Here is a 21,553-nt window from a genome sequence, read left to right as displayed (position 1 = left end):
AGGCGGCCAGCGGGGATGCACTCCTTGAATTCTGAACCAGATGTTCCTTACCCTCCACGCCTGGGGGTAACTGACCCTCACTCTATGGAGACCCAGAAGGCATGGGGGTAATTCCCACATCTCTCTTCCAAGACTAAGTCAGCTAGGCTGCTGGATGTGCTACTTTCACAGGGTTCCCTTCAGAGATGTGAAATTTCCCCACTATCAGTGTTGATGTTATTGTTTCTTTACTATACTATGCTAATGGGGGATGTACTATACCAGAATATACACACATGCTCCCTGTCTACAGGACCTTCAATCAAAAATAAATGGAAGGATTACTAACAGGAAGAGAATGATGTGTGACATGGAGCAAACAAAACCAGAGTGGACTATCCAGGGAACACCAAGTAAAAGTAATGGGATTTTGAGAAGAGGGAGGAAGCATAATAGCCACTCCGGATGCAGCAAGAGCAGAAGGAGCAGCCTGATAAATGACATGGAGCTGAGAATGGACACGTAGACTCAGAGATTAGCAAAGGCCTCAAATCCTTATTTGACTTTAGCCACTCAGAAATTTGTCACTGACTTAATGGGAGCAGGGTGGATTCCTAAGTGAGCACAGAATCTCCTCAAAGTACAGGCCCCAGGTTCTGTGTTGACAACTGTTGTGAAGATGATATTAAAATTAGGACAATGTGAGAAGATTTGTTCCACTGCCTTTGGGCTATTGCATCTTACACAAGCCTCTCCTTCTGGGAGTAAGTATTCACTATTTTTTTTTAGTGTCGGTTATGAAGACGATCTGCTACCTGATCCAACATTTGCATTAAATGAGACACCTTCACTTGATCAGCTAAAATATAAACTGGCATTCCTATTTTCCACTCGTGCCAAAACATGTATAATGAGAATGTGGAAAATAAACAGGACTCCTGCTGAGCAAGAAGGGTTCCAGGATATGTTTCCTTGTAGGATAATAGAAACACCACAGTTTACTTCAAACAGATTAAACTTTCTCTGAACTGAAGGGTATGCATAAAAATTAGCTAGTTCACCGACCAGAAACCACTAGGGACTGACACAAGGAAGTGATTAGGTAGAAAACTTGTAACTGAATAAACTCACAAATAAAAGCTATAGCATACAAGGAACAAGCTATAGCATACAACCCCATGACTCTGGCAAGATCCTCACTGGCTTCAATGGGGATTTAGTCATAGAAAAGATAAGGCAAAGCTGGCACAAAGAGGAAAACAGAACAAACCCATTTATCTAAGTAGAAAGGAGGACACAGACTGAATATAGGAGATTTACCCTAAAACTGATGCAAATTGCAGAAAATAACCTAAATTCAGACAGGATTCAACCTTGTCACAAGCAAGCATCTGCATTCTTACTTCTTATGAACATGGATATCTGCAAGAGCTTTCCTAAAAGTGGGTTCCTCTACTCCAGCCACAGAACAATACTGAAACCCCCTTGCTTATGCTATACACCTGGGCTAGCAAGATGCATGAATCATTTGAAACAATAAACTTTTCTCAGGGCCAGATTAACCCCTTAGTAGCCCCTAGGGAAACAAACTCGTGGGCCCCGGGGTGGTCAAGATGCTCCTGCGCACCTGGCACTGCCACCCCCAGGGAGCAGGGCTTGAAGCTGACACTAGGAAGCAGCTGCTGTGGTGGGAGGGCCAGCAGAGGGGAGAGGAAAAGTAGGGAAGGGAGGCAGATGCGGGTATTTGCGCTGCTGCAGGGGAGGGAAGGACCAGATCTCCCTGAAGCTCAGGACCGTAGGCATGTGCCTAGTTCGCCTATTTGTTAATCCAGCCCTGACTGTTCTGCATCTTTATAAACGCTGCTGAGCATAGGGTAATTCCTCAGGGCTGTCCTGGTGGGGTTTTGTAGTGTTTTCACTCTGACATTTCTAGTGCACACTATTTTCAATAAAAAATGACAATGGGAAAGGTTCTGTGCTGTGACTCCTGTAAGATTTAGCTTTACCATTTTCAAACACTTTTCTCTGATAGGCTGATTATCTCAGTCCTCTGCTATTCCCATTTTGCAGGGAAATCTCCTCCAATTCCCTGCAGTCTATTTTTGGTCCCTGTACATTGCAGGAGCAATAGACAGGGCCAGGGACAGAATCAGTATGTGCAGCAGCACAATGACATTTAGGTCTAATACATGCATATATACATGCCAGGATGATCCGCCAGCCCCACTGCCTGGCCTCTCTACAAGGAAGAAAGCACTGTAATATATAGGTTGTTAAAAATTCATTCACTTAATTAAAATAAAAACTATGGTGGGGTGGGTGCCTCAGGTTCAGAAATGTTGGGAACCTCTGTGTTAATAGAACTATTCAAGAAAGAGCAAACAAAAGCTAGCATAAGAATACAATTGGACAAAGCATCCACTTTTCTGAACCTGTATCTTTCAAACCTGTTGTCCGAGAGTCTATGGAATGGATTATCAATAGGTTAATGGATCTGGCCACCTCTCTTGATTGCAGTGTCTTTCCTCAGGCAGGGAGATGACCCAGTATTTATATTCTAACTACTCCTAATGGCTACAGTGAAAATCCTTTTCTATCATCACAGTTTCTTCCATTACTTTTGTAAAAGCAAGTATTTTTAAAAGGCAAGACAGTTTCAATTACATTGTCTGTACAATTCATCTCTTCTGAACCATAGCAGCATAAGTGTGATGCTCCTTCAAGCTCCCTTGTACCTAACATCTGCTAATGCAAGTTATTGATCTAACACTCTACAATAACTTAGTGAAACGCAGTTAGTCCAATTTCTTTCTTTAATTCCATGATCTGAAAGACGCTGGTTCTTTGGAAGTCACATCAGGCTTTGAACACTGGTGCAAAGTCATACTTAGCTGGAAGTTAAACCTTAGATGAATTCATCTTTTTCCCCTCAGTTACTATCAAGCACAGATATTTATGTAATCCTTATTTCTGTCATAGAAAAGCACCTCAATATTTTTAATATACTTATTATACTTTTGACTATGAGCTATGTAAGTTGCAACCCCAGTTTACAAATGGAAAAATAATAAACAGAGAGGCTAATACTCAGGTCCTTAGAAGTATGTAGGTGTCTAACTCCCGTTGGTTTTAATGGGTGGCAGGCTCAGTTGTACCTTGCAGGGTTTGGGACTGATTTACCCAATGTTACACAGGAAATCTGTGATGGAATAAGGATGTGAACATGGATCTGAAAACCAGAGGCTATGGAGCAGATCACTGGACCCTCATCAACATTATTCTCAGTTGGGAGACTCAATGCTTAAATAACAACAGTCATTTTTAGATAGCACTTTCCCTGCATAGATGATTAAGCATTTTAGAAAAGCATATTTTATCACCACTTCCATTTTACAGGTGTGGTAACTCAGGACCAAAGAGACAAAGTGACCTGTCAAAGCAAGCTCACTACAGAGGCAGGAAGCGAGACTTGCTCTCCTAACTGTCAGTCCAGTGTCCTTCAACATATGCTCATATAACTTAAGCACATCATAATTCTCTCAGTTAATTTTATGATTATACTAGATGCCTGTTCAGCCATCTAAATACTCTTATTTAATTAAATTTCCAATAACTAGCAATGAGTTTCATTCCCAGCTATTTTACACCAGGGTATCTCTTTGTCTTCATATAAATGTCATGGGTAAAATCAGAAAGAATTGAGATCAGAAGCTGAAAATCCCACAACAAATCAAAACAGTATTTTCAACATAATCTCCCACATTTCAGACCACTCAGTCTTACAAGCATGTACTCACTGCCACATGTTTTGAGGGAGGTCAGTCACAGAAAACTGATATACTTCACTAAACACACTTTATGGCTAGAAGTAGGTGAAAGCTTCTCAGATGTGGAGATTAAGGGCCAAAGCCTGAGACAGACAGTACTGCTGACTACAAGACTGAGCCTTATACACAACCTATATCCAAACTTCATTCAGAAATACGCCTGTTTAATAGACGTTGTTCTTGCTAATTTGTTTAGAGGAAGGAAGGCTGTGTCAGGGTAATATCCTTGAGAAATTTTCTTTTAAAAAGCTGTGGCTGTATGGCATGTGTCTGCCTGTATACACACTAAAACATTCAATGGCATAGAAACTATTATATCCATACTAGCACAGCAGAATCAGCTGGGTGCACTTATCTGTGTAAATGCATGATTGCACTTCTTAACATACAGTATTTAATCACCAGGTTGCAGAGCAATATCTTGATGCATTTGCATGTGTAATTAATTATGATTTGTATGAAATCACTCTAGGATGCGTTATTCTCTGGCTTGTACACATCAAATAACAGAAGGAGCATAGGACCATATAAATTAGAAATGGAAAAGACCTATTCAGTCACAAAGATCAGTTCCTGTTAGGCATGATTCTCCTTTGTTTTGCAACCCTCTGCATACCTTAATTGTAAGTATTCTAACATCAGTGTGAAAAAGAGAGATGTCCACAGGACAAACTAGGCTGCTCTTAATACAATACCTGAGATGTAGTCAAAATGTCAATTTGGTCATCAGAAGTTTCCTCCTTGATTCTTCAAATTAAAGAGAAGCTTTAACCCAGTGAGCTCAGCAAGTTACACTCTGTATTTCTTTCTGGGTGCCTACAGCTAATGCTCTACAAAAGATTACATTTTGCAAGGTTAATTTCAAGTCCAAAGTCACGTGGGAATAAGAGTAATTAGACTCATTTAAGAAAACTCTTCCCTCTGGCAAAGCTGGATGAATTATTTATACTTTATCTTTTTGTATAATTGTACCTAGAACGGTTTAAATAGCTTTTTTGCCTAACTTTCAATAAATTCATAATGCATGTTTTTCAAGTTGGACACATCTTCCACACCTGCGACTTTAGTACATACTTCATTTTTAAATCAGAGCATTGAGAAATTAATCCAGAGGGGAATAGAAACATAAACTCTAAAGCTTCAGCAGTGGCACTTCAGCACTGAAAACTCATCAGTTGAAAAAATAAAATCAGTAAAACAATACTTCTTGAACCCAACCTGCCAACCCTTTCCCATGCGAATAATGCTACTGACACAGATAATACTGATGTAAAAGCTATCATGTAAACAAGGTTTACAAGAGAAGATCGTCTTAATCTACTTTAGGATTATTCTATCAGGAATGGGATATGGGTAGCCCTGCACACCCTAGCCTACAGAACAAACCAGGAGTTTGGTCCAGAAATCAAATGGTCTCAGGAACAAGGCAGTCCATGTAGGAGTCCTGTCAATGCTTGATTTTATAACACTGATATCAATATGAGCTGTGCCAGTCTCAAAAAGTAGGAAAGACCCTTAGGACTTGTCTATAATGGCAGCCATCTGCCAATGAAGAACAGCCACTACAGGTAAGGCTTCAGTTCATGTCTACATCCACTCAGCTTCTGATGACTTCCCATGACTATACTGCATTAGCAGTGTTAACACAGTGTGATGGGAAAGGCTGGAAGTCATTAGTGCTGAAGGGACCACAGAAGTCAACAAGTGAAGTGATGGCCGTGAGGGTGGCAGAAGCCTTCTTTGAGTGTTTCTCAGTTGACTAAAGGAGGAGGTCCAGCTGTCATGGAGCAGCTTTACATCTTATCAACAGAACTTGCTGAAAAGCCTACACAGCATAGACAAGGCCAGAGTGTGTGAGATTCTCAGGGCAGAAAAAGGCAATAGGGCAACTAGGGCAGAGCAAGCAGGGCACCAGTCCCAGGCACTGATTTAGAAGGACCCCAGCACCATCCTGCAGCAGTCTACACTACCCCTCTGCCCCCACTTAACAGCATCTCTGTCCTGGGCGCCCAATATTGCTAGTTACACTTCTGAAGAAAGGAGACAAAAGACCTTTGTCTTGTCAAGCATAAATTACAGATATGGTCATTAGGATTACTCTCATACCTAAAGATTAAACACAGTAGTAAGTGGTTGGCTCTCCATCTGCATTTCGTCCAGCTCCACCTCACTGTCTGTTCTTAAGTACTGTAAGCACTCACCATCTATACTTACATAAATGGATGAAGTAAAGCCATTCCTTTGTTAAACTCCCTGTGTGGTTCTAAAACCCAAGTGAATTCTAATGCCCCTGGCTACCCTTGTCTTACCTCTGCAACAACTTAATGATGGGTATATGTCTCTGTTTGGGGAGAACTACATGACAGGGAAGTCCATGTGAATGGGTGCCAGATAAAGAAGAAACCCATTAAAAGGATAACTTAATCACATACTTATTCATTCAACCTGTGTATGGACAGGAGTGATAAGTAAGAAAATTAGGTATTTTGATTAACAAATTAATATTTTTATTAAACAATAAAACTGCAGTGTAGTAATTATCCTAAGGCTACAGCTATGATAAAACCATCTTAAATTAACTTATTTAAAAGCAAACCCTGTTAAAATGGAACGACTGTTCTTTGCCAAGAATCCAATAGATGTCAGCTGTAATCTTTTTTTTCTAACCAGTTCACCATTTTCAATTTATTCTTAAAAGCAGAGTGAGGTATTGAATATCTGTATAATGCTATCCCAATCCCCTGCAGACATTGGCCACCTGTCCCCCTGCCTTGTGTTGCGTGATTTTTGAAGTTTGTTCAAAACTATTCCAGGATGGTCTCAATAGGTGTCTCAGTGCTGGGAGCCTACACCATAATTCTCAATAGCTACCATCACATCTGTGCTTGTACAACCCACTTCTTGGCTGGACCGTAGCCATACTGGGATAGAAGGCACTTAAAAAAAACAGGAAGGTTAAGAACCCTGTAGTCTGGCTATGGAATAGAGAGCACCTTTGAGTAACCAAAACTCTTGTGCTAGATCAACACACCTGAAAGTTGAGCATTTCCTTAAAGATGCTGAAACCTTGTTTACAAAGGGAAATGACAATACTTAGCTTCCTCCAAGATAGGGTCCTTCAGAGTCCCTATTCACACTGTCCACATACTGTTACTATTATTATTTATATTGTAGGATACAATCATGGATAAGAGTTCCATCATGCTAGGTGTTGTATGAAAACAAAATAAAAGAATGGTCCTTGTCCTGAAGAGCTTTCAAGGTAGGGATCATTATTCAGTAAAAGCACTCATATATGCAGTGATGAGCAAGGCAACAGAGTGCCTTCTTCTAATCCCACATAATTAATTTGAATTCTGCCATTAACTTCAATAAGAGCAGGACTGAAACCCCAATCTTTCCTCACAAATCAACCCCTCCTGTCTCTTCAATAACACTCTTCCATAATTAAGCAATACTTGTGTAAGTGTTTGCAAGATCAAGTTCTCTGAATGTGGACAGGTTTATTTTCCCTTTGCACTTTTCCAAAAAGGAGATCTAGAATTTACTTTATGACTGAATCTATTAGCATCTGTGAAAAGCTTGGTTATAGCTAATAATAGTTAGCATTGGACTAAAATGACTACTTACTGCACTATTAGCAGTTAAGCATATTTAATACACTCACTAACTTTCTTGTCATGTCATTTCAATAGGAGAAGCCCTGCTGTATTTTTTCCTAATAAGCAGCTAAAACATACATCAGGGTATTCTTCTTCCTTATTTCTAAAACCCTTGCTACATGAGGTATTCTGTCTCAAGCTTAGAATTCTTTACTTCACTCCAGGTATTGACTACACAGAACAGGTGTCTTATAGGCTGTTTAATTATGTGCCCATGGAGCCAGAATGGTCCCAGAGCTATCAATCAGGAGAATTCTTCATTCCTTTTATGTTCTTCTTAATTATTATTTATCCAGTGTTATCTATCCAATTAGTTTGGACCCCCCATTGCACCTGAACCAGCTTTAAGAAAAATCAGGCTGTATGCAGTAAAGGGTCTCTCACATACTTTGCTTATGGGTTCCATTATAAAAAGATGATGGGGCTTCATTCACTGAGTGTTTGCCTTCAATTTAATGCTCATAATAAAAGAAAAAACCATTAACAGGTACCATTTTGTTATTTTTAATTTGGATAGTTTTGTTTGAACCTGTAGGTAGAATATGATATGTAGTGACATATCGGTGCATAAGTATGATAAAGTCTAGTGATTACTGCATTTTGTTGAAGCTATCGCTGTTTGCGAGTTTCATTTAATTATAAAACTAACAGGATATAAAGCTCACACAAACTGTTTCATGCAGATGTGATGTATAAAAGGACTAGAAAGCAATATATTTTGTTGCCTCTGTTTCTTCAGCTTAAAGATCCATTGTTGAATTTGTTGTCAGTGGGCCCACCTACACGAGATGTCTACTGTGGAGTAGGCTAATTAACTCAGCAGTAAATGTCTCAGTATCTACATGTGCAGGGCTATTAGGCTGGAGTAAACTAATAAATTCTGCAGAAGGGTAGTGCTTGTAAATACAAGTTTAAATACAACTACCCTGCTGTGGAGTATTTTACTCTGCAGCAACACACATGTATACGTTGACCTGGCTAGGTGGGATATGAGGCTGCTTCAGTGCAGGGGCTGCCTGCCAGCTAGACCTGCACTGGAGCACCCTCCTACCCCAGTCAACCCCTGGACTAGCAAACTGACCCTCCTTCCCCACCCCCAGGCTGCCTGCCATCCAGGGCTGCTCTGACCTGGCTCAATGTGCCGTGGTCCCAGATGCACGTGTAAATGCAGTGCCCAGGAGCAATAAGCACTGGATTTTACTGAGTCGCATTAATATGTACGTGTAGATGCAACCACTAACTACTAAATCAGTTAGCAAAGGCTTCTGTGGTTCTTCTATAGGCTAAGTGCACAAACCTAGAGTAGTTAGAAACCAAAGGCTGTTACCATTCATGCAAACCTCTCTCTTGCTCTCCACTTGGACTTTAATAACCAATACCATCTGTTGGGAACTTCTCAGTACAAGAAGAAATTCAAAGGCCCCTTTTCCAACAATTAAGTAAAACAGTATTTAGTTTTTCTGCACTCTAGGATTCATTCTAAATCAGATTGTTCAAAGGATGGCGAGTTTGAAGACGGCTTGTTTGGAATGGGGTGCAAGGAATAACATAAATAGGTGGCCTTACATTGAAGTCAGTGCGTGTTAAAACTCTTATTAGTTTCAGTGGCTACTGAAGTTCCCCAGATCAATTAATCCAATCCTGTTTTGATTTATCCATGTCCATGTCATGAACAGAAAAAGTCCATAAACTTTGGTCAAGTTTTTCATAAACTATTTTCATAGAATCATATCATAGAATCATAGAAGTCGGGTCGGAAGGGACCTTGTAGATCTTCAAGTCTGACCCCCCACCTGGGCGGGAGAAAAGACTGGACTCAAATGAGTCCAGCCAGGTAGTCATCAAGCCTCCTCTTAAAGATCCCCAGGGTAGGAGCCAGCACTACCTCCCTAGGAAGCTGGTGGGTGCTCATCCTTTTTAAATGGGACATCACTTATTTATATGCTTCTAAATAAATTTCAGGCAACCACATATTTATACTCATGGCCATGCTTCTTACACTTGGGCGCCTATACACTCACAGTGAGGCTTCTCTGATGCACTATAATTACAGTGCATCAGAGCAGATTTGATTAATTGATTTTGCTTGAGTGTGGTAATTACTGGACTCCAGTGGACTCGTGTCCCATGTATTAGCATTCCCAATGCTGAAACATGGATCCTACTGTCATTTTTCAGTGCAGGGCTGTTTATACATAAGATGCTCCAGGCACTTTAATTAGAGTGGCTCTCAGAGCCACTCTAATTAAAGCACTTCATACCCCCCCAACTCCTGAACCATGTGTATAAAGGCCCCTGATAAAGGCTAATCTGAGAGGGAGGGAGAGATAAAAACCCAGGAAATTATATGACAAAGAGTAGTAAAGAGCTGATAAATTTTCCCAGAACAAAAGAGAATCCTCTAGAATTCAGGGACATCAAAAAAAGAACATAGAGATTAAAGATGAATGATAAGCTAATTGGACTTTGCTCTGGTTGTTAAATAGAATATGAGCCCTCCAAGAAGTTTTCCAGCAAGCTGTTTTGCACCACTTAAAAAAATGCCCAGGATCCTCATCGTAGGGCTTATACCAAAAGCCAGGTGGATTTAAGAAAGAATTCTTTTGAAGTCCCACATACAGCATTGTGCAAGTGGCTATACACTGTATAATAGAGCTTTTACTTATCTCAAAGATATAGATTACTGCCACAGGCAGAATACTATCTTGGATAAAACCAATCATCTGTTGCATTATAGTCATTCCTCCACATGTTCCTAGTTGGCAGAGCTGAAAGGTGGCCATAATAGTACTGCATGATACCTGAAGTAATGCTGCTAACATGATATGTAGTTAATTAGACTTCAAAGAACCCAAATATTAACATCATCTCAATATACCTGGGTCCCCTAATTACTGCATGACTGAATAGCAGCAATGTTACAGCTAACTTCAAAATAATTTTTAAAACAAAAACATGTAGCTTGAATATATAGTACTGAATCTAGTAGGTATATAAGGCATATAGTGCACTATGTGGCATCTAGTGCTGAATCTGGTTCCTGTTGAAAAAGTCATGGCCATTAACTGCATCTGACTGGAGGACTTGGTAGTAATGTGGTGGGGTTACTCATGGCAGGTTAGCTCTTATAAAATAATACCATGTTGAAACCTCAAGAGTAACACAAGTATAGGGCACCTCAAAATCCTAACCCCCACTGCCTTGTGGGTACTCATTAATTGGAGAAAGGCTAAGGGACATCACTCTGACAGAAATGTGCCCTCACTGAGGTGTTAGGCAGTCAGCAGCAGCTCAAATATGTTGCTCTCTGGCAGAAACTACAACCATTGAAGCACTGAACATATGGACTTGGTCCGGCCTGTGGACTCTTGTTTCAATGAGCTAAAGGGGGGATGGTAGGTGTAAGACAGCCTCCACTCCCCCATATTCTTGCCTAGGCATATGCACTGAAGGCCCTGGGGAAATGGTCACATACACAGACCTTTTGAACGTACACCATAATCCAGAGGACTGATGGTTGCCAAGATCTTTAAAATAGTTATACAATGCTGAATGTGAATTTCCAATCATTTAGCATCACAGTTCTTCCAATGTGTAAGACATTAGAACCATATGGACCCCAGGTTATTTGGGGCAGGAGACAACAAGGTAATAAGAACATTCCTCAGTAAGACAAAACTGCTTAGGTAGCATGACTTGTCTGCAGTCAAACACCTGTTGAGCTTTGGAACTACCGTCTCAATCTCGCAATAGTCACATGAAAAACATCACTCCGAGTTACTTGTGCTTTACACAATAAAAACACAAATCCTGACAACATAGCCTTTACTAGTCCACAAAAAGAAATAGAGCAAAATACCATCCCAACACATTACAACCTCAACAGCCTTTCAAAGGCATAATTTTTCCAACCCCGCTTCCCTCTCATCCCCTGTGGCTGGGAGATCACATGAGATACAGTCTCCCAGCCTGGGGAGTGTGTGGGGGCCCCCCTGTGGCTGGGAGTCATTTATCATGCCATTACTTGATTGAATATATGGCCAGGTGACCACTTAAGGCATGATTAACTGATTAATCGCACCTTAAGTGTAACATGTAGATGGGACCAAAAAGAGAAAGTACAGAAGGAGAGGCATTCCAGTATACAAGGGTGAAAAGGCAAGTGTGAGGAATGAATATTTTTCTTTATGAAAACCCATTTAGCCTTAACAAATGACCACTCAGATTTAGCAGGCAGCAGCTCTTTTTGGCAGAAGGTCCTAGCACAGAATATGCTTTTAAACATAATAGAGAAAGTGGCAGGGCTTTCCTAGGTGGAAGAAGCAACACTAAAAATGGATTATATGCACTCCCTGGAAGAAGGGACATGATATATGTAAACTTCCCAAACTAAAAGTGCACATCTTAAGAAAATGGGGGCTCCATTAAAGTCAGTGCATTTTTTTCAAGGGAATAGAAAATGAATTACAAGTAGAGTATGTACAGTCATCACGTTTTCAGACTTTTATAGAAACAACCTCTTCTTACTTCAAGGACATAAATTTGTCAGCATACAATGCCACAAATATCAAGATAATGCAATGCATTTGTGCTCAGTCTTGCATCCAAATACACCACACTGAAGGAAGCAGATACATGCTGGGTATGTCTACTTGAGACATTTACTGCAGAGTAGATTAATTAGATTTGCAGTAAACATCACATGTCTACACATGTGCCCCTACTAGGCTGGAGTAAACTGATTAACTCTGCAGCAGGCTAGTACTTGTGCTATCCTGCTGTAGAGTTTTTTTACTCTGTCACAGTGCACGTGTAGATGCTGGGCACGAGGATACTTTAGTATGGGGGCTGCCTGCCAGCTTACTCTGCACTTGCCCTGCACTACAGCACACTCATGCTCCAGCCAGCCTTTCCAAAGCACATTGAGCTGAGAGAATCAGGGGTGGAGAGGGAGGAGCAGCCCTGGGCTGGCAGGCTGACCCTCAGGGCCCCCTGCCAGCCAGGGCTGCTCCAACCCAGCTCAACATGTTGTGGCCCTGGGCACATGTTCAAATGGTGCACACAGGAGCAATAAACACTGGTGCAATATGTTCCAGAGTTTATTGCTTTGCATTAATTGCATGGGTAGATGGTCCTAATGTATTATCATTTCTGAGCCCTGGAGCTCAGTTACAGAGTAGTTCATACATACTGTGTTACTTAAGGGCAGTCATACCTCTACCAAGGTAGTTCTACATTTGTATGTAGTTTTATTTTGGTATTGCTATTTCTTTTTATTTGCTTCCAAAGTACATGAATTCTCCCCACAACACAGAACTTAACAATGTGACCATCCATGATATGCTCCAAATGCTGGAATACATTAAATTATAAAAAGTATTTGCTTTTAGTGATTTGCTAATTTATTTCACACTTTTGGGATATTAAAAGAAGGATTTTTTATTAAAACAGGATAACCCTAGACTATATTGATCTGACTGAGAAATGAGTATTTTAGTCAAGATGAGTCTCAAAATGAGTACATACTGGAAAGGGTGATGTTGTTACCATAGCAATACCATGGCAGCCTCTAGAGTGAAATAGCCTGCTACCAGGAAATGAAGGGAGTTCAAGTGCTATGATCTGCATAGTGGTGTGACAATCCAAATACATACTCATAAAGAATATTTAGTATGATTAGATAGTCCAAAGATTGCTGTCAACGTGAAGTAAGCCTTATCAGTATGCTTCCAGCAATTCTGTTTTCTCATTCGCAACATCCAAGATGAGTTATCTAAGGGCTTAAGCTACAGGCAATACTGCTAAGCCATTTCAGACAGAACACTAACAAATACAGCAACCTCTGCCTCAGTTTTCTCAGTGCAGAGTGTCATCTGTAATAAAGGACACAGCCTCTCCCCTTCTGTAATACAACCAAACACATTAAACCTTGTAGGAAAGAAAGAAGACACCATATAAGAAATAATTTACTACCTGAACTTCTTTCCCATCCCAGGCACTGAGCAAAACTGTTTTCTAATAGAGAGAATGGTTTAAAGAATATAGTATCCCTGATACAAAACTTCCTTCCCTGATTCACAGAAAGATGAAGTTAACACTAATAAAATCCCCCCACTAATTAGTTCACTTACCTAAAACATATCCAAGTCGAAATCTGCAAACTGATTTAATGTATGTTCCATAAAAGCCAGAAAGAAATCAAGCTTAAGGTCTACTTTATCTATTTTCAGAAAAATGCATCATTTCTGATGACTTCTAATGCTGTAAAAATAAATAGCTGCAAACCATTTAATTTTATTTTCCCTACAAGGCAAAACTATTTTAAAATGTTCTTTAAAAATATTCAATATTTTTCCTGAGTTGTTTTTCTCTGGAATCCATAAAACAATTAAATCTATGTCCAGAAACTCTACTGCTACACAGGCTGTTTTTGTGTTGCACTCATATCTAGTCTCTTCAGCAAACAGAACATAGTTCATTGTATGTAGCAGGGCTGTCTCAGAGGACAAGCACTAAGCCAAATACGTAGCACTGCCAGATTACTTGCAAAGAACTGCCACTTCTATGTAAAATATTGCCTGTGTATTGCTTTGACACATATATCATGCAATCAGGTTTCAGATCTAAAATATAATTGCACTGTATTCGGGTACCTTCTATGTAGCAAGGGGTTAGGAAATAACACAGTGTTTTTGGGATTGTAAGAGTCCAGACCTTCACAATTCACAGTAGAAGGCATGGAGTCTAACAATACTCACTTATAGAGAGTTTGACTGCCAGATTTTTCTTTTAATGTGCCCATTCTGAACTGTATCATGCACACTTCATGCTTTTACTGTTACTATGGGCAAGTTATGGACAAGGGTGGGTTAGGTTAATGTTGCGTCCTAATATTACCAACAGCCAATCCCACCTACAGCAGACACAGCGCTAAGACACTTGTATTGTTGTTGTATGTAAACAGTAGGGGTGTGCAAAGCAGGCAGTATTCGATTCAGATTCAGCCTGATTTGGGGGACAGTGATTCGATTCGCTGATTTGGATCACTGTCGTGATTCAATTCAGTCAAATCTGAATCTGCAGATTCAATTCTGATTCACAGAATCAGCAATTCGGCCATAGACACAGCTTTATATGTTTTTTCTACGTACCTGGAGGTACTAGGTGCGGCACGTGAATGCTGAGATGGTGGGGCAGATGGAGTGTCCCACAGGAGTGCAGGGGGCAGTGGCAGACACAGAAGTGGACTGGAAGTATTTCTGGTCCACCGAAGAACGTGCAGGGGACCCCCCTCCAGCTCAGCGGTTGGCCAGGACCAGGAGGCACCAGCTGCTGAGCCAGGAGGTGGGGGGCTGCCCCGTGCACATGGTGGTGGACCCAAAAGTGGACAGGAAATAATTCTGGTCCACTTCCAGGTCTGCTGTTGAGCGCGCGGGAGACCCCCCGTGCTCCTGTGGGACACTCCAATTGCTCCTCTATCTCAGCATTCACAAGCCGTGCTTGGTATTTTGAGGTATACAGAAAAAACATACAAAGCTGTCTATAGCCAAATCACTGAATCTCTCCGAATCAATTTGGAGGCTTCTGTTTCAATTCAGAGAGATTAATGGGTTTCCTGATTCAATTCGAATTTGGAGATTTGGCTGCTGAATCAGGCCATGTCTCCTCTGAATCTCACACCCCTAGTAACCAGTGCTTTCTGTGGAATGGGAAGTAAAACAGAATGGGACTACAGTATCTTGGTACTTGCTTATTGGTTCCTTCAGTCTCAGTGAGCCAGACTTTGTAATTTCACTACAGTAGATGACTCTCTATATTCTTTTTTGGGCAACTATGGACAAAAATATATTTGAATAGAGATTGATACAGATACAACCATCCTCTACCATCTCTTCCAGCTGTATTACCTTCTTGTTAATCCCATGTTAGCTCTGGAGTAGTGGCTCTAATATTACCAGGCAAGTCCTACCTAAATCTCTTCATAAAAAGCCCTACACAGGTCCCAAGCCAACCTACTCCCCCGATGAGCACCCAACACTATCCAACCACAGGAGACAATTCAGTGTCATGTGGACATATGCAGTACAGCCTGTTATCCTTCCCAATGGTCAGAGCTGGTTTAGGCTATGCCTCAGAGAACTACCACCTGAATTCTCTCATTACCTACTCTGATGTGTACTCATGCAAACTTCTCTCTATGTCATCCTGACTCCTAGATACTGAGTTTTTAAAAAGTTCATCAAGGTATTTTTTTTATGATTCTATATCTTTCCAAACAGCTCTGATGTAACAAAAAGGACACAGGTACTCTTTTGTAACCCAACTATTATTTAAACATGTACTCTTGGTTTTTCTTCCTTAGAAGTCTCAGAATACACATGGAAATTGAGTGTTTTCTCCAGGAACTGGTTAAATCAATGGTTCAAAAAACTCTAAGAACATCATATATGATCAGCAAACGTTCCACTGAGTGAAGTTGTGAGTGCATGAAATGCAGCTCTCCTAGTAGCAGCTGAAGACTAATTAAATGCATAATAACAGCACCACTAAACTCCTGAATGGTATTTTAAATCTCATACACTTATGCTTTCCAACTGTCCTATCTGTAAACACAGCAGCAGCTGTGGCCTTAAGAACCCAGTCTCCTTTTCAGCTTTCCTATTTCATACACATTTGCCAGAATTTTTATAATGCATCTTAAGGATCCAGGCTTTTCCGATGACTGCAAAAAAGAGTTTGTATAGTAAGGTAAATGTAATATAATGTTGTTTGAATCTAGGGTAAGGTCATATTAAGCAGTTTATTCAAACTTTCTGCCTCGGTTTCTGTTACATAAAAAAAAAATCTCATGTACCTACTTCTAAATCTGCTGTGAGGATTAGCTGCATGTTGTGTGTAATGTATTTGAAGATAAAAGCTCTACAGAAATGTCGAGTATTATTACACAGAAGCATGTTCAGATCATTTAAGTTTTGATTTTATCACTATGTCCAGAGTAAGCTTTTCATTTTCAGGGATTTACACGTATTTTGGATACAAAAATTCAGCTTGAGCTGATATTCAGTATGCAAACTTTCACTATGGGAAACCACCTTAAAATAATGAATCTGGTCATCCTGAAATATAATAAATAAATCTTTAAAGCTGATTAAGGTGGTTCTTTTATGATCCTATATCTTTTTAAACACCTTTGGCATAACAAAAAGGATTGCTTACAACAAAGTTATCTTTCATAAATATGTTTGAATATACATAGCAAACATTCTGAATACAGGAACTGTTATCCTGAATCATGCCAGTTATTGTTATCCTGAATCGTGTTTCCAAACCCAGCGTCCCATCAACAGAAGTGGCTGGATACTTCAGAAGAAGGTGGAAGAAACTATACAATTAGCATTTATGGAATAAACCTAGGTCAATGTAAAGAGGGGTTGAAAAGAGCAGTTTCTTATCCTGTGAAAATCTCCCACTTTTTTCCCTGATTGAGGTAACTAGTGCTCTCTTCTGGCTCCCTCTGCCCCTTATCTGGGACCAGGAGAGCATACTTGTTCCTGTTTCCATTCTCTTTATCCAGCAAAAATAACATGCTCAAATTCGCCCTGATCTGGATTAGAGCTTTTCCATAGATCCAGAGCTTTGGCTCGACAATTACTGGTAACGCAGTACCCCTTCCCATGCAGGCACGTGGGCATGTTGGGGGTAGAAGTAGGGAGAATGGCATTGGTAGGTGCCTCTGTATGGTACCCTTCCACCCTGGCAGTTAGTGTACGTTCCCCTAGCAGAGCTCCATATTAAAGGTGATTCAGAAGTGATTCACTAGGGTTTTCAAAGAATGGGATGCTGCAGGCTGCGTAGTAGCATCTTTTGCCAAGCTCCTGTTGCCAAAAGTTATCTCAAGAATGAGTTAATAGAGGAATGACTAAATACAGATGGACATGAACAGGAGCAAACCAGGTTCTGTGCAACTGCTTGGACAAAGAGGAAGGGAACAGCTAAGCTATAGAGAGGCTGAAACTATCCATTAGTGGTGTTTGAAATGAGCTCTGTTCAATTCAGATTTGGATTTGAATTCAGCCCGAATTGGGGACAGTGATTCGATTAGTTGATTCAGGTCGCTGTCCAGATTCGGAGATTCAACTATTAAATTGGGTCAAATCTCCGCCAAATCGAAACAGGGACTGAAGCTTCGCACCGCCCTACTATCCATGTACGTAGTAGGCCTGTGTGAATAGGGAAGTATTCGATTTGGATTCAGCTGATTTGGAGTACAGTGATTCGATCTGGAGATTTGGATCACTGTCCTGAATTGATTCATTTGAATTGGCATCAGAAGATTCGGTGCTGATTTGGAGAGATTCAGAGATTTGGCCATAGACTATATTGGGGAATCACTAAAATATCTATAACTTTATCATTTTGGGACAGATTTGAATGAAACCAGCAGAGAAAATAGCCCCTTCTACGATCACAAAGCCTGCCAAGTTTCAAGGAGATAGATGCAGGGAAACTGCACCTCAAGGTGCTGACAAGCAAAACGTGATGTGTGAGTGACTTTGTGTGTGTTAAGGCACAGCGAGATGAAAACTGCAGGGATGGTAGCCCCTGTTCTCACCCTCACAACTCTACTGCAGTCAGTAAGCCTCAGGCCTCTCAAAGATCTTACAGGTCTGGGTTTTCCCCAGCCAGGACTGTGCAGTGGCTGGAGGTTATCAGGTGCCTCTTGCTCCTACCTGCTTTTCACCAGGGAGGTCCTGGCATTTCCTGGGGCTGCCACTATGCCCACCCAGGCCTCTTTACCCTGGCAGGGTGCAGTTTTAAGTCAAGCTCAGGATGATGTGAGGCCTCCTCCTCCCCATATAGCCCCATTAATATCTCTTATTATTAATTTATGTATGTGTCTGACTTCTCTGTTGTGTCTAGTTTACTGTATGTGTGTGTAACTAACTAATATCTCTTCTTCTTCTTTGATTACTGTATGTATTTGTCTGACTCCTTCTTCTCTGTTGTGTTTACTGTATGTGTGTGTAATTAACAACATTAATATCTCTACTTCTCTGTGTATGTATGTGAGTATGTGTAATATATGTGCTTTCCTGCACAGAGATGGATCACACTGCCAGGGAAAACACAGCTTTCTCTTTAAATATTGGGGGTGGAAAAAACCCCAAGAACAAATAAGGTTTCTGCAGGAAAAATAAATTGAAAGAAATGGATTTGATAGGGATAAGTAGAGGGATTCTAGTTAGTAAGCTGTAGCCAATCCTTTCCAAGAACAGAAACTAGCAGGAGACTGATTAGGAAGCCAAGACAGTCCAGTACATTTCAGATGCTGTTGCTCAGGCAGAAACAGCTCACAAAAGGGACAGAAAGGTGGCACACAGAGGCTTATATGCTGTTTCTATGTCCCTCCCCAGGAGTACTGTGATTGGAAGGGGACTCAGGGAAAGATCACAGTCATTGGCCAGCTACAGATGTCAGTTTTTCCCCTCCTGCTCTCCCTCCTTCTTAGCAGTTTCTGTTCCCCTGAAAGACTGCCTTCCGAATCTCCAAATCTTTTTCTGAAGCAATTTGGAGGCTCTGAATCAATTTGGAGGGTTTTTTTTTCTCCCGATTAGATTTGGATTTGGTGATTCGGTCTCCAAATCGGGCTGAATCTTCTCTGAAGTGAATCAACAACTGAAACTTCGCACACCCCTAGTACGTAGCACCTAATTCCAAGGAGCAGAAACTTCTATGTAGGTACTTATATATAGATTTAGATGCTTTATTTTAGACTCTGAAATTTGGACTGTTTGTCTCTAATTATAATTCTTTTTATGAAAGTGACCATAAATATGCTTATAGACTCACAGAGAACAATTACTTATAATGCAGGTCTCAGAGCCTCTTTGCTTAGAATAGGCATAGCTAAGACTGATGTGCAGAGGCACAGTTGTGTGTGGAAGCATGTACAGAATTTGTCAACTCCCAGGCCAGGCTCTAGGCAGTGAAATCAATCTTTTAGTCTCCTGAGCGATTAAATTAACTTCATGACCAACGAACGAAACAAAAGGCTCTACAAACAAATCTAACTGAAACACAATGTTCAACTAAGGGGGAAGTTGTGACAGAAACTGGCAGAAGTTAGATAATTCTACTAGATTCCATGTCCTGGCTTTTCTCACCTTGTGTCATAGCCCTAATGCTATTTATGGACCGGGATGTGTATTTAGAAAGGGTGGAATGCATGGCTTCCCCATTCTTTTATCCTGGGTTTGTAATAATGTACTGCCTTTGATTCAGGGATGTGCTGATATTTTAACAAGAGACCCCCAGCAACTTTTCACCTTATGCTTATCATAAACCCCATATTACAGAGACACACATGCTTGCATAGAAGAGAACTGGCAAAGTGCTGTTTAATTCTCCCATTTAAACAAACACCTGCTCTCTCAGAAACATGATCCAGAAGAGAAGTAACAATGACTTGGAAATCAAATTCAGATGTAAATGAGCTATGCAGAAATCTTCTAATTTGTTCCTGAAAAACATTCTGAGTAGATTGGCTTTACAGGACATAAGCCAACACCCTAATCTGAAGAGTGTGAGAGAAATAAGAGCCTGGAAGTATATTCTGTATGGATGTCTTTTAGCACTACCAGCTAAAGGCAACAAAGGTTTTGCTTTTTAAGGATCTGATCTAAAAGCCTATTGGCTTTCACGAGAATCTTTTCACTGACTTTGGCTCCAGTGTTACAAATGACTCAGTGGTACTGAGAGGGAGGAGAAGAAGGAGGATGGAATTTAACTACAGGAGGGAAATCACCAGAAACATCTCTTCATTTTGATGCTTTCTCACAGAGACCCTCTTTCAGAACATCCTTGCCCTCACTTCAAATTCCAACAGTCTATTAGACAAAACCTCCCTAAAACAATCAGCACAAGAAAACTGGAATGGGGGGAGGCAAAGCTAGGATTCAGACCTGGCCTCAAAGTGGCTCTTCTCTCTCCTACTGGTCTCTTTACATTGCATAAAATAAAGAAACACTCTTCTGCATGCCATGTTTTTCTCCTCCAGACCAAATGCCATTCCCCACTCTGGTGCAATGCAGGTGGTGCTTTCCTAGATGGTTAGAATGAACATCCCATAGTATACGACCAACAAGCCAAAAATGTCACGCAAAGCAGCTGGGTCTGGTAGAATATTGCTTGTGTTTCAGACATCAGGTGGTAAGAATGATCAGTTCTGAAAAAGTTTATTCCTCTAACAAGAAGCAATCTCCCCTACAGGAGATAGAGGTAATGAGGTATACCCTAATTAGGTGCTTAGTGATGATTCAAAGTTCATCAGTTTCCTGATAATTATTCATTAACCAATTTGGAGGTTGGTATTTATCCTATAGAATTCCCTGGCAACCAGTTACATCACCTAAAGCCCCTGAAGAGTGGTACTCCAGAGTATGATGACTTTATCTGCTAATTCCGATAATCATGAGGTGTATTTTTAAAATCAAAAAACAAATGTTAAAGCATGTGTTCTATTTTTAAATACATTTTTGAAAGCAATATTAGCCTGAATACCAATGGAGCAAGCAATCATAATAAAGGATACTGAAGCTCCTGTCTGTGATTGCTAAGTGCCAGAGGTTAATCCTGAGATCATCAGCTGACATGTATGTCTCACAGTCGCTGTTGACAGAAATTGAGTTGACGTGATAGGTGTGACCATTAGCAAAGATCCTCCTGGGAGTGACTTCTACCATTAAATCCATAGGTTTCAACACAGGCACCTGAAAAAAATGAAAATGGGCAAATAATAAGTAATTTCTGTCCATATGATGAGAGCTTTGGTGCAGAGTAGAGAATACAACATAATTACAATTTACATGATTTATTGAGTTTCTTCAAATGCCTTATCAAAAAAATTCAAATGACAAAGGGGTAGATCCAGACTGACCTTGTAGACACTCCAATTGCAGCATCACTATATCTAAGATTTCCCTGAGGAGTGTGATCCAAATCAACAGATTAGGTACCTATAATCACTACATAGTGAAGGGGGACATCTAAGGGCCTTCCAAAGTCAATTCAGAGTGCACAGATGCT

The 21,553-nt window shown here is 40.5% G+C and overlaps 1 protein-coding gene across 9 annotated transcripts in view; it reads right to left on the bottom strand.

The window, feature by feature from the left end:
* PPP2R2C (protein phosphatase 2 regulatory subunit Bgamma) overlaps positions 1-21,553 on the bottom strand; it is a 348,432-nt gene that overhangs the window by 79,624 nt on the left and 247,255 nt on the right. For all 9 annotated transcript variants that reach the window (XM_090035561.1, XM_090035552.1, XM_090035556.1 and 6 more), the window contains one exon: positions 21,060-21,237. In XM_090035561.1, coding sequence (XP_089891687.1) covers positions 21,060-21,237 — 178 coding nt within the window. The remainder of the gene's footprint in view (positions 1-21,059; positions 21,238-21,553) is intronic.

Source organism: Crocodylus siamensis, chromosome 2, assembly GCF_052110815.1.
Source record: "Crocodylus siamensis isolate JL-2025a chromosome 2, ASM5211081v1, whole genome shotgun sequence".
Taxonomy (NCBI): Eukaryota; Metazoa; Chordata; order Crocodylia; family Crocodylidae; genus Crocodylus; species Crocodylus siamensis.
Note: the sequence above shows the minus strand (reverse complement) of the source record. Positions and strands in the feature narration are given on the sequence as shown.